Source organism: Eretmochelys imbricata, chromosome 2 (assembly GCF_965152235.1).
Source record: "Eretmochelys imbricata isolate rEreImb1 chromosome 2, rEreImb1.hap1, whole genome shotgun sequence".
Taxonomy (NCBI): Eukaryota; Metazoa; Chordata; order Testudines; family Cheloniidae; genus Eretmochelys; species Eretmochelys imbricata.
This window is the reverse complement of record NC_135573.1, coordinates 201,983,932-201,996,963: the sequence shown is the minus strand read 5'-3', so window position 1 is coordinate 201,996,963 and position 13,032 is coordinate 201,983,932. Positions and strand designations below refer to the sequence as shown.

The 13,032-nt window shown below is 38.8% G+C and overlaps 1 protein-coding gene across 1 annotated transcript in view; it reads left to right on the top strand.

The window, feature by feature from the left end:
* Nucleotides 1–13,032, top strand: part of KCNH8 (potassium voltage-gated channel subfamily H member 8) — a 369,341-nt gene that overhangs the window by 329,795 nt on the left and 26,514 nt on the right. Inside the window, exon 12 of the mRNA XM_077809313.1 lies at nucleotides 11,384–11,422. Within this exon, the coding sequence (XP_077665439.1) occupies nucleotides 11,384–11,422 (39 nt within the window). The remainder of the gene's footprint in view (nucleotides 1–11,383; nucleotides 11,423–13,032) is intronic.

Below are 13,032 nucleotides of genomic sequence, written 5' to 3'. Positions count from 1 at the left end.
CAACAGAAAAGCAGAAAAATATAATATAAAGGCCAAATTCTGTTCTCAGTTACACTGATATAAGTTCAGACTGATTTATTTTGATCTACTTTAAATTTACACTGGTGTAATGGAGAGTAAAATTTGGCCCTAAATTTGGAAGAATTCTTACACTAAACAGTGCTATTATTCAGTGTGAAGTAAAATTGAATTATGTGGATTTATTTAAAAATTGTTGTACAGGTACAGTAGTAGTGAAATCTTAAAATACTTCTGAATCTTCACTGTCATCTTAAATACATGTTTATACTTGTTGGAAATCATACATATCAAGATGTATATTGAAACACAGGAATGCAGTAATATGTAAGAATATTTGTATAAACTGCATATAATCAATAATTCATGCACTCAATAGATAGGCATTATTTCTATATTTCAGCTTTCAGTTTCATTAGGTATTGAGTAGATAACATAACATTTTTGTTAAGCATATAAAGAAACTAAAGAGGTATTTCATGAGCAAACAAAAAATGCTCTGTGGAACCCCTAGAGAAAGAGAAATAAATAAAATGTAATGTGTTCAACAAAGAAAACACATGGATTATTTTCTAGATTTAAAGTTTCTGTAAGTAGATTTCTAAATTAATCCGTTAGAACAGTTCCCTTAGTGTACATCTAGATCTCCATTTTGGGGAGAATAGACTCAGCAACCAACCCACACGAGTGCCACCAGAATCTTTATGAATTATTAGTTGTTACCTGATATGTGTGGGTTATGTACTGGGTACCACAAGAAATTACAAAAAAGACTGCACCGACTAATGGCGCAGACATAGGATGAAGTGGAGATCAGAGTGGGGAGAAAAGAGAAAAAAAAGACTAGTGGAAAGGAAAATAAGTTTAATTTTTTAAAACTATGCTTTGGACTCTCCCTCCCTCTTTCTTTACTGCATACCCTCCCAAAAATCCATATGTTAAACAACTGGCATGCAGCATGCCCTATAAATAGAGCAAAAACATCACCTGCATGGATGTGTTTTTCAGTGGAAAATTGTGAGCTGGCTAATCAACATGTCTGTCAGATTTTTTTGGTGGGAGTGAGGAAAAGAGAGAGGCAAGACACCAGCTATGTAGAAATAGGCTTTCTTACTGTGTCTCTGGTCACCTGCAACCTGTGAAGCATGTATTAAAGAAGCAACTTTGTAGTATGATGTAAGGCGTTTTCTAGTTTATTTATTTACTTTTTAGCTGATGGTTCGAACATTTCCTGCCTAAAAAAAGAGACTAAAATGCCACCTTGCATAGGATTGTAGCACACTGATGGGGCAGGGCATATGCAGTAGCTAGCTCTACTGCTAGCTCGTTGCTCAAAATCAAACTTAGATGTCTGTGACTAGTGTTTGGGAGTCAGAGAGGTCTTAAATGAGAGAGAGCTTTCTCTAGAAAGGGAATACTTTTCTTGTATGTTAAATTGTTCCAGGGTCAGTTTAGAAGAGTGATCAAGACTACCAGACCCATCCTGGACAAGCACAATATTTGGTGTGAAGGACCTTGAACCTTATGTGAGGAACAGGTGGCAAACCCTGTTGCTGGCGTGATCAGAATCCCATCTCTAGCTCATACAGTGCATAAGTTGATATTTTAGGGAGGGACAAGCTTTCAGCTAAACTGTTGTCTGGAGCAGTGAAATATATAGCCACAGGTTAGTTAATTTAATAATGGTAGCAAGCCTGTGTTTTAAAAATAGTTACACTGATATTTTAATGGATGATTGTACTGTGGTCTCATCAGATAAGTAGGGCTGGCCAAGACTGTGATGGGAGCCCTCCAAGCAAAGCCAGATGTAAGAAATGGATTGGATTTTCAGTTTGTGGCATTCTTCCTTCCAAGTAAGTACTGAACTAATATCCCACATGATATCAGGTGGAACTGTGCTGCTGCAGGTAGGCTGTGATATGAAACAGCGATAATCTCTGCTTATAGCATCATAGAAATGCAGGGCTGGAAGGGGCCTAAGAATGGTCATCTAGTCCATGCCCCTGATGTTGAGGAAAGATTAAATATACTTGGACTGTCCCTGAGAGGTGTTTGTCTAAGCTGTACTTAAAAACCTCCAATGGTGGTCATTGCAAAATACAGGGGTGCTAACCTGAGGGGTGTTTTTTTTTTTACCAAATTCCAAATTGAGTGCTGGGGAGGGGAGAAGAGGGAGTGAACTTTGCCAATTTAAACTTCAGAATGAATTTAGATATGCAAACACTAATCACTCAGGGTGAAATTTGGTTAATATAATATCCCTCCTGAAAGCTATCACTTATAGAATAGCTATAGGATGCTGGCATAGAATGGCTGCAATTTATCATTTGTGAGTCATGTAAGCTCTGTATAGTATGTGTAGTCTGAAAGGCACTGTGAGACACTTGCTATGAATTAGGGATTATTATTTTCAACTAATCATTTTCTGTTCTGCTTTCCCTTTCTGAATTTATTGTTTTTGTTATGTTTGCTTTGGCATTCATGTTTGCTGGTCCAGGGCCACATGGTGAATTTGGTTATTAACCAAACTGCTCCTTGCACAGATGGTACAATCCATTAAACATACTCAAGACCTATTGCTGGATCATTCCCTGATTTTTTTGGCTTTGGAAGCCTTCTGAAGAAGCTTTGTCATGAAATAACTAATCTGGGGCAATGCCAGCAGTAATAGTATTGTAATGACTCCTGTTTGAATCACATTTCTCTTGCCTTTTCTTTCAGTCTTTTCTAAGCTGTTCACATCAGTTTCTTTATTATGATCACATACAGTGATAGGCAAGATAACCTTAGCATCTGTTCCCAAACTCTTTCCCCTGCTTCTCATTTGTTTCAGACAAAATTAACAGGCACCCCAGCCAGTTGAAAGTAAAGAGTGGCATTCTGTTGAGTCGGCAGAAGTCCCAAGGCAGATATGAATTGAGGTGTATGTAGGATAAGACATAATCTGGGGGCAATGGAATCATACAAGCCTACAGGGATCAAACAGTTAATGGCGTGGGACCCAGAGGATAACAGAATTCAGGGCTGGGAGAAGTGCCATGTAGATTTTAAAAAGGAGTGAGGGGTTTCTAAAGCCTAAATAATTTTGGACCACAGACATTTTTGTGTCTCATCAAAAGGACTAAAAAGTTTCTGGCAAATTTAGTATTTTCTAGTATTTGTAAATTTGATAGTGGGGTTTTTTTTTTGTTTGTTTTTTGTTTGGTTGGATGGTTGGGTTTTTTTGCAAAGGTGCAAACACATGGCCCTTTTAAGGCTAAGGGCTGTACTCTGCCAGTGTGCAAAGCTTCTATTAATACAAATCATAGCACCCATTCTTGTCTCAAATATTTCTCCAACTTTCACTAACCTGTTGCAAATCCTCTTCAATGATGTGCAGCTGCAGGACTCAACATTCTTTTGCTGGTCCTGCTCCTACTTTCTTCATGTGGTTATCTTTAGAGTTCAGTATAAAATTTAGCCCTGTATGCATACTGTTTCACATCACGGTTGTCTTAGTGCAGTTGATTATGTAAATATTGAGTTGGTTTTCATTTTTGTACTACTTTGAGAATACTTTACTGATTCAGATTCCAAGCTACACAGGAGTCCATGAAATAACCAAGCGCTTAAGAATTAAAAAATGGTATAAGTAGATTCATAGAGTTTAAAGTCAGAATGGCGCATTAGATCATCTAGTCTGACCTTCTGTATATCCCAGGCCATTAAATTTCACTCAGTTAGCTTGTATTTGACCCACTTAGAGTGAAATTATGTACTGTACCTCTAAGAGGCATAACACAGAACTTATACTCCCAGAGAAAAGGGGCTATGGTGGCTGTCCCAAGCTAATGGTATTTCTGACCCCTTCTGGTCTTTGTTGGGATTCCCTCCAAGATCTTTTTCCACTTGGCTTCCCAAGAACTCAGTTAGACTCCAGCCTTCGTCACTCAGGTATCTTTATTTGGCATACGGCAGTGTTACGCTGAGTTGATCAGACTCAAAGGCAGCGGGGATGGATGCAGGATACATCACAACTTCAAAGTTACACAGAAACCTTCTCCCTTTATATACATGATAGTAAACGCAATGAGATGTGTACATTGCATCACACATTTTTGGATTGGCTTGGTTACTTTGCAGGAACCAATCCCTGTGCAAAATATGCCGTCCAAGCACTGTCCATGGTTTGATTTCCTCTTTACCTCATCTCTACATTCCTAACTTATTTTGTCCCTTGTTATCTAGTTCATAGAAAATAGTTCCCTGTGTATTCTCCCTCTTATCTTAGTTGGCTCAAACATTCCCTTTTCTTAGCCTACTCACCTATTTACTTATCTTATTTAGCACAAACATTCTGTTTTCAACCTGATGATTCGTTTATGTCCGTAATTCTATCTTCCAGAAAATGAGGCCTCCCTCCATGTGATAATTACTCATGTCAGGCTAGGCCAGTGCTACAGTCTTATCAAGTGTATTTCCCTCTCAGGTCTTAGGCAGTCACCATTCTCGTGTGGAATCACATGATTCTCCCACTCTCAGACCAGACTTTGAGTGCCATCCCTAGTTGATAACCATGATTCCCACAGCAGGCCTGAGGTGTGTCCAGTACCTGCAGTTCTGTGCCCTCTAGAGCAGTGACCAAATAGCCTTTCAAAGAAAAGTATTATTTATTTAGAACAAAAGCATTTCAGAAAAAATATCTTCAAACAGGAAAATGGATTATATACATACTGCCTCTTTCTAAGGCTACACAGTCTCTGGAAGTCAGGGATGGCCCAACTTCCTCAGACATTTCTGCAGGACCTGTCCCTGTCAGAGCTCACTGACAACTCTCCCCCCACCTATCTCTCCAGAGAGCCCTTTTATCTGTTTTGTGTCCCTTTGATCCCTAGGTTCCCAGAAATGGCAAAACAGCTGTGTAACTTCAGGCTGGAGCTTAGAAGTAGGCACTGTCCTATAATTGCCCCCCAAATGTTTGTTGGGGCATTATTTATCAAGATCTATTGTGATGCTTTCCTGCAAAAACTCCTTATTAAGCTAGATCATACATTCATATAGATCATAGGAAAGTCTAATAAACCCATGTAGTTAGACAGTAACTTTGCCTCACTGACGAAGTTGCCTGCAGTATTCATAAATTACATTGCAGCATTCCTAGATTATTACATAGAAACTCCACATCCACCACAGCAGCTTTACATCATCTCTGCACCCTCCTGATCCTGGGCTGCTTTGGGGGCTGGAGACAGCTCCAGCTTAACTAGACAGCCCTGAGAGTCTGTCTGAACTACGGCAGGCTCACTGGGCTGCCCTATGGGCTGCACCACTTCCTGGAGTCACTGCAGCCCTGTGTATAGCAGCCCTGCCCCTGACACACATACATACAGACCTATCCTTTACCTGCCCCCTGCAGCAGGGCTTGTGACAGAGTTCTCGAACAACCATATTGCAGCTGACTTCCATAGTTCCAGGGGAATCCTGCCCCAGGTAGACATGAGGCTTTTAGGGCCCTTTTCCCATGGCATAAAGAAGCTGGAGCAGGGCTGGTGATCTCATCCTTAAATTCCTCTCTTACCCAAGATTGCTCATATAGGCACTGAACATTTCTAATCAGATTTCCTCCTGTTCAGGGCCCCAGTCTGGCAAATACTTATGCATATACTTCACTGTACTCACCTCAGGAAAATTAAGGGTGTTCATAAGTGTTTGCAGGACCAGGGCTTTGGAGTGTTACTGTTCTTAAGGCTTTCAGTGTTAGCTGTAATGTTTACAAACATACCGTAAATCTGCATCAAAATGTCCCCTCTACAATTACTGTAACTAAGTAGGAAAGATATCTGAAGTGTTCTTTCCATTATATCTTTTTGTTTGTAATAACCTGGAAGCCACCTCAAAAGTATTATCCGCTAGAGCAGCATGCTGTAGGTGCAAAGGTCTATTGCCATCTCTTTTAACAATTGCTTCTTCTGTCTCATTTTGACCTAATTGACTGCCTCTTTTCTTGTGATGGTGTTCTTTTCACTGGTGTAGGATTTACTACATAAATAAAAGGTGTCTTTCTTAATTCATGATTTCGAAGTTGCACAAAATCCTCAGGAATAGTGTTTTGTTTGTTTTAATGAAAGAGAAGAGTGCACACAGAAACAGAATTAAAAAATGAAACTAGCCCTTTTTTTGTTGTTGTTGTTGCCATTATTATGGTTCCTGTATTTCTACCTTTTAAGCAGAAGTACTATAAGTTCTGTGTTAAGGTGTACAACCATCACAGTCTAGATGGAAGGTGAGTGAATACTTCACTACTAATAATTTATTCATTGAACTTAGCGTCTCTTTTCTGCGTGTTCACTTTATAGAATATTTATGGAAAGTGAATTTCAAACTTGTAAACGTGAGTGTTGGCACCAGAAATCTAAATCTAAACATTATATGTATCCAATCAGAGAAAAGAAACTCTGTGACCTACATGTCCAATAAAAACTAACCAACACAACTCACATTTTAAATACTCACACAAAATCAACAGAATTACAATTATTATGAAATGAATTAATGGGAGAAAGTTATATGTTGCTTGTGGACAATTCACAATCAGAAGCTAAACTCCAGAATAAGGTACTCAATACAGATTATTCACTCAGCTCTTGCTGCTTACACAGCATACTGTACAAACCCAGAGTGCTGAAGACATCAGTTTCTAGGGAATTTATTTATTCTCCATTCAGCCAGAGGCAGTGTGAAAGGTGTGTGTGAGAGAGAGAGCGGATAAACCAAAAAATTAAAATGCAGAAGATATTGGGACAGGAGACATTTCCAAATGCCCATGAAAATAGGCTTTTAAATTATGGAGTGTAGTTACAGTAACAATTACAGCTAACCTAAGACCTCCTGTAGAATGTATTTCTGTCAATCGGCTGTGATTTAAGGGATTTATTATATTTCATTGAGGAACTTCCTGATTAAGGAAAACTGAGGGGATGAAACTGAGCTTTTCAGTGATATGGTAATCCCTTGTTATGTGCTCCTATATTTTCCATTAACAGTCAGTAAAATCCCTACGAATTGAGCATATGGCATTTGATCTATATTTTTACATATTGCCAACATCCTTAAACAGTTTTGTGTACTTCTTAATACTAACTAAGCATTTCAATATTCCAGTTTGTGCTTCCAAATCTTTTTCTGACAGTGTTTTAGCCTTTTGTTCCCTAAAATACAAAATGTTATTAACATATTCTAGGAACCCAGACTTACAAAGAACTCAGTAATCTATATGCATGCTTTCTTCCTAAAGCTCAGACTCAAGCCCTGCTATGAAGAATATTGAACCTTCAAAGCCAGAACAAGACAACATGATCCATCAAACCCTATCCTTTCAAGCCCAGCAATTATTAGCAATGCAAATCTACATACTCTACTGTTTAGCTCATTATCCCTAAAATTTGAATAGTGGCTGTACCTCTACATTCATTCTTTTTCCAAAATATGACTTAAAATCTCTCTTGAACAGATTGTGTATATATATTATTTACATTTTCACTGGCTTACCCCTGAAAATCCCCATAGATGATCTAACAGATATCTATACCACTGGGGGGTTACCATTTTATAACCTCAGTCCAGAAAAAAATCATCTCCAGATGATTAAAATATGTGGATTGACTTCCTGCATTGAATAATCAGCTTTTTCTGATGTGGAAGTACCATTCTTAGCCTTATAATTAAGGATAGGAGTTTGTCATGGAGGTCACAGATTCTGTGATTTTTGGTGACTTCAGCCCCGGGCGGGGGGGCTTGGGCTGTCAGCCCTGGGTGGCAGGGTAAGCCCTGGGTTGTGAGGCTTGGGCTCTCAACCCTGGACAGCGAGTCAGTCACCCCGCCCCCCTGGGTAGGGGACTCGGGCTGTCAGCCTTCCCCCCACCCCAGCTCCTGGGCAGCAGGACTTGGGCTTCTGTGAATTATTGCTTATTGACTGTGACCAGTCCGTGACTTTTATTAAAAATAACCGTGACAAAATCTTAACCTTAATTACAATGAACATCGATAGAAGAGAATACAACTGTTGCACCGTCTGTACCAAATTCCAAAATGTATATGTTAAGATACTATACAATCCTAGGGAAACATCATACTGAGACTTTGAGCTTGATTCTGATCTTGGTACTTAGTCTATTACCACAGTATCTTGTGAAATCAGTTACTGCGTTGTGTACAAGGTTTTACAAGATACAAAAGGATACATGTACTGTATTTGAAATCTGAATCAGATCATCTGAGTATCTTCAGCATGACTCACATTAACATTAGTGACATTTTCCTAATGTGTCTATTTGGGAAATACCTCTTCAACTTTGTTTTCAAAATGTGTTTATAACCTTAACCTTATTTCTCTTTTAAATCCAGTATACAGTTTGTACAATTGTGTCCTCTTTCTTTTCATGGAAGCCACAGAACACTTTAAAGAAATCTGTGTATTGTCCTAAAGCAAAAAAATGTTTTAGTAGATTGGAAATTAGGACAGTTCCTTGGTTCCTGTGATAATTCCTCTGATACTAAAGTTTATGCAGTCAGAGGCAGAAAGGTGAAACCCTGGGTATGTGGATACTGCAGTTTTTAAATTTCCTGCTCTTAGTTCATGCCCTTGTACATTTTTATTCTTTTTCTCTTTGAGAATTATAGTTTTGGAGAGGAGAGAGAGTCAGAAGAGACTTAGAATGCCTCTTTTTCAGAGAACTCTGCCCACTTTAAGGTTGATCTATTATGTGTAAAAAGAAAAGGAGTACTTGTGGCACCTTAGAGACTAACAAATTTATTTGAGCATAAGCTTTAGCTCATGAAAGCTTATGCTCAAATAAATTTGTTAGTTTCTAAGGTGCCACAAGTACTCCTTTTCTTTTTGCGAATACAGATTAACATGGCTGCTACTCTGAAATCTGTCTATTATGTGTGTGGGTTTCAAAAACGTTTACCATCGAGCATTATTTCTGTCAAGGCAAATGAGCTCAGGCACCACCTGTATGTGAAATGGATACAATATTTATCTTTGTCCACTATTAATGAAGTATTAGAATACTAGAGATATGCAATTATAATGTTCTTTACTTTGGCATGCTTCAGTGAAATGGATAAGCTTGTTCCTGGGCACATAGCTTATCCAAATGTGTTGATTCAGACTGAAACTGCCCACCTATGGGGCCAGGGACAAAAGAGAGAACAGGCTTTATGGACAGAATAAGGGGAACCAATGGGAGGAGAGGATTGGGGACAGGCTCTCAACAGGGAACCTGTCACCACCGATCTGCTCCCCCTTGAACCTCTGTCCCTCCCTTTAGCTACCTTTCACCAGCCTGTACCTCCATAAATCTTCTGATCCCCCATTATTTTCCTTTCCCGATTAGCAATGCTCTGAGGCAGCTGGTTGCTCTCTCCTCCTCCTCCTCCCTCAGGCAAATCTACAGTAGCTGGGTTACCAGCAGGATACAGTGAGAATGGTGAGGAAAGGTTCAATGCACTCATTGCTGGCACAGCATTAATCCCTGGCAGTCAGGTAGAGTCCCTGCAGGGGAAATGCTGTTCAGCCCCTATAGCCCACCTGAATGCATGCATAAAATCTCTAATAAATTTGTTAGTCTCTAAGGTGCCATAAGTACTCCTGTTCTTTTTGTAGATACAGACTAACACGGCTGCTACTCTGAAATAAAATCTAAAGCCATTCCATGCAGAAATTTTTGGATTTCCTTATTTTCAAGGCTGCACATATAACTCTCCTTTATACTCCAGGAAGAAAGTTCAAAAGAGAAGATTTTTGCTCACATTTAACAATGCGCGCCCACACACAAGTCCTTTCTTGGTAAAACCCAAACAAGATTCTGGCAGGCAAATTAATATTTTCATATTTCTGTTTGTTAAACTGCTAATTCATGTGGCTGGTTTTGTAGATCTTAATTAATATTATATCAATATATATTTAACCCTTATACTGCAGTGGTGTCTAGAGGCCCCAAAGTGCTAGGCACTATACACACCTATATTAAATGAATCTAATTAATACCAGGTGTGTCTGGGTGCAGGTGTGCATGCAAGTCAGGCCTTTAGTATCACATTAAACTGATCTTTTATAAACTGTAGTATTTAGCACACTGAATGTTTCTATTGCTCCAAACTATCTAGGGCCCAGGTGCCGAGTTCCTTCCGCTGACATTGATTACAATCAGAGCTTGACATCTGACCATATCAGAGCTTTTACTGCTTAGACAAAATTAAACATTGGGGAAGCATACATTTGTGTGGCAATAATATGACTTCATTTTTATGAGTAATTACAAAACTATTCACCTAATAGCCTTATAAACTGCAAGAGCTCTGATCTGATGACAAAACAACCAAGATTTTAAGAAATGGGTTACCAAAATTAATCTGCTGAAGTAAAATATTCAAAAGCACTTAAGTTATTTATGCTCTGAAGATCCCTTGACTTTCAATGTGACTTAGGCTCCTAAGTTACTTTTGAATTGGTGACTTAGGCCCAAATCCTCTATTTAGGTGCTTAAATCCCATTGAAGTCAAATAATTTTGAGGATCTGGGCTTGAGGGCTAGATTTACAAAGATTAAAAGTAAATGGGCCTTAGGTGCCTACCTCACGTAGGCGCTTCTGTAAATCCTACTAGCCTCCTATCTGCATTTTTAGACACAGTAAATACCTTTGTAAATCTGGCCCTTAAGCTTTGAAAATGTTACCTAGAGTTTGTATGTAGACATCTACGTAAATAGTATAATTTTTCAGAAGTGCTGAGCATCTCTCAGATCCCTCTGATTTCGAAGGGAGATGCTGGGTAGTCAGCACTTTTGAAAATCAGGACACTTATTTTGGAGCCTAAGGGGAGATTTTCAAAGGCACAGATGGTAGTTTGACTTTCTGTGGGAGTTAGGAGCCTAACTTTAGGGATCCATTTTTGAAAATTGTTGGCCTACCTGTCACTGTTCTAGATTCCTACATTATTTAAGGACCGATCATACAACGAACTCTGTGCCTACGTGGAGACCTATCAAAGTCATTGGAGCTCCCTGTACAGAGATCCATCCATGTATGTCCAGTGCAGGTTCATGTCCCTAGTCTTGTTTTACTTTGGAGTAAAATGTTAATTTTGCAGGAACTCCCTATTTCTTTAAAATGGAAGGTACGTTTTCTGGTCAACAACTTGGTCCTGACAGAGTCTATTTCAAAGATGTTTCACTATCAGTGGCCTTTTGAATTTAATTTGTGGAATATACATTTGTTTTATTATGAGATTTCCTTGCTGTTCCATCATATAAAATTGCCCTTGGAAGCCAAAACTGTGCAGATTCACTTATTTTCTGCTACTACTACATTTTTTCCCTCCTCAGGTAATATCAAGATTATCAAACAAGTCTACGCCATCTCAGGTATGATTGTCTGCTTTTAAATATGATGAGCTTAACTCTGAAACGTAAGTGCCTAGGGCCTGATCCAAAGCCCTTTTAAGTCAATGGAAAGGCTCCCACTGACGTCGGTGGGTTTTGAATCAGGCCCTTAAATAGGATCCTGCATTTGAATGCTGAAAACTGCTGTTAGGTGTACCTTATAAATGACAATTTTCTATGCCTAAATGCTCAGGCATCTTAGCATCCAGATGCTGAATTTGGATGTTCCATTAATGCATATTCATTTTAAAGCTGATCCTGGAATGTTTACTCAACCCAAATGATAGACATGGAAAGTTCAATTTACATAAAATTCTTTCTCATATCAGAGTTCTGTATAGTTTGCTCATCAGACTTCTATATAGCAGGGAAGCCATTATTATCTTCTTGACAGACAGGCCTTTGCTATTACATTTTATATTCTTGACTTTTTAGACATATCAGATTGAAAAGATCTGGCTCAGTGTATCTGCATTAACAATAATAATTGTATAATGTTTACTCAGTAAACTGATAGTACAAGTAGAATAGCAAAGTTAAACTCCTGCTTCAAAATATGAGGACAAGGAGTGATGGGCAAATCTCAAAAGATTGTTCACCCAAAATTTGTATCTTTACCCAAACTATCCAAACTGATATGATTGTGGACAATTGGACCTGAAATCTCTTCAGAACAGACTCCCACGTTTTTAATCACGCTGAAAATGCTCCAGAAAAGGTTTCTTTTGGGCTCAGTTGAATTTGGCTGTCCCATTTATTTGAGATGTGTGGAGTTTGTAAGAATGACTTAGGATCTGATTCTGCTACTCATAGTGATAATATCTTGCCTCACAAGTTGTAGCGTGCGACTAAATGGGACTACTTGTGAAGCAAGGCCCTGACTCGGAAATAAGCTCCATGTGGGCAGACCTCTGCAACTCACTGCACTGGTATTTTGTTTCCAAGAAATAATAATAATAATAATAAATTAATAATGCATAACTCTTATATAGCCATTTTCATTAGCAGATATTAAAGTGATTTACAAAGGCATACCATTATTCCTATTTTACAATTGGGGAGCTGAGGCACAGAGACATGATTTCCCTAAGGTCACCCAGCAGTAGAGTGGCAGGTCTTCGAAGTCTATTAGGCCCCTCTGCCTCCTAAAATAAGCACCTACAGACCATCCTACAATCTGTATTCTTTAATAAATTCATCTCTATATTTTAATGAGTTAGTTCTTCAGAAGGTAATCCTGTTACACTGTTTTGCATTAATAGGGCTCTGTGGGAGGTCAGGGGTCTGGCTATAAGGTAGCCAGATCAGAGTGTAAGGTCCCACTCAGTGTGACTAAGAGGAGGAACCAGGATGCATTCAGGTCCTAAGTGAACTGTATCACTCCTTATAACTGACTGTACTGGCCATATACTGGACTGTGGGTATATATGTCACTTACTTAAAACTCATTCCTTAACGCATCAACAGTCTGACAGCATTAACTTCAGAAGAACTAACTCCTCAAAAGACAGAGAGAAACCTATTAAAGTATATGTACTCTGGGTGGCTTGTAAGAACTAAAGTCAAGCAACATTTTTCAGTAACAAAATATA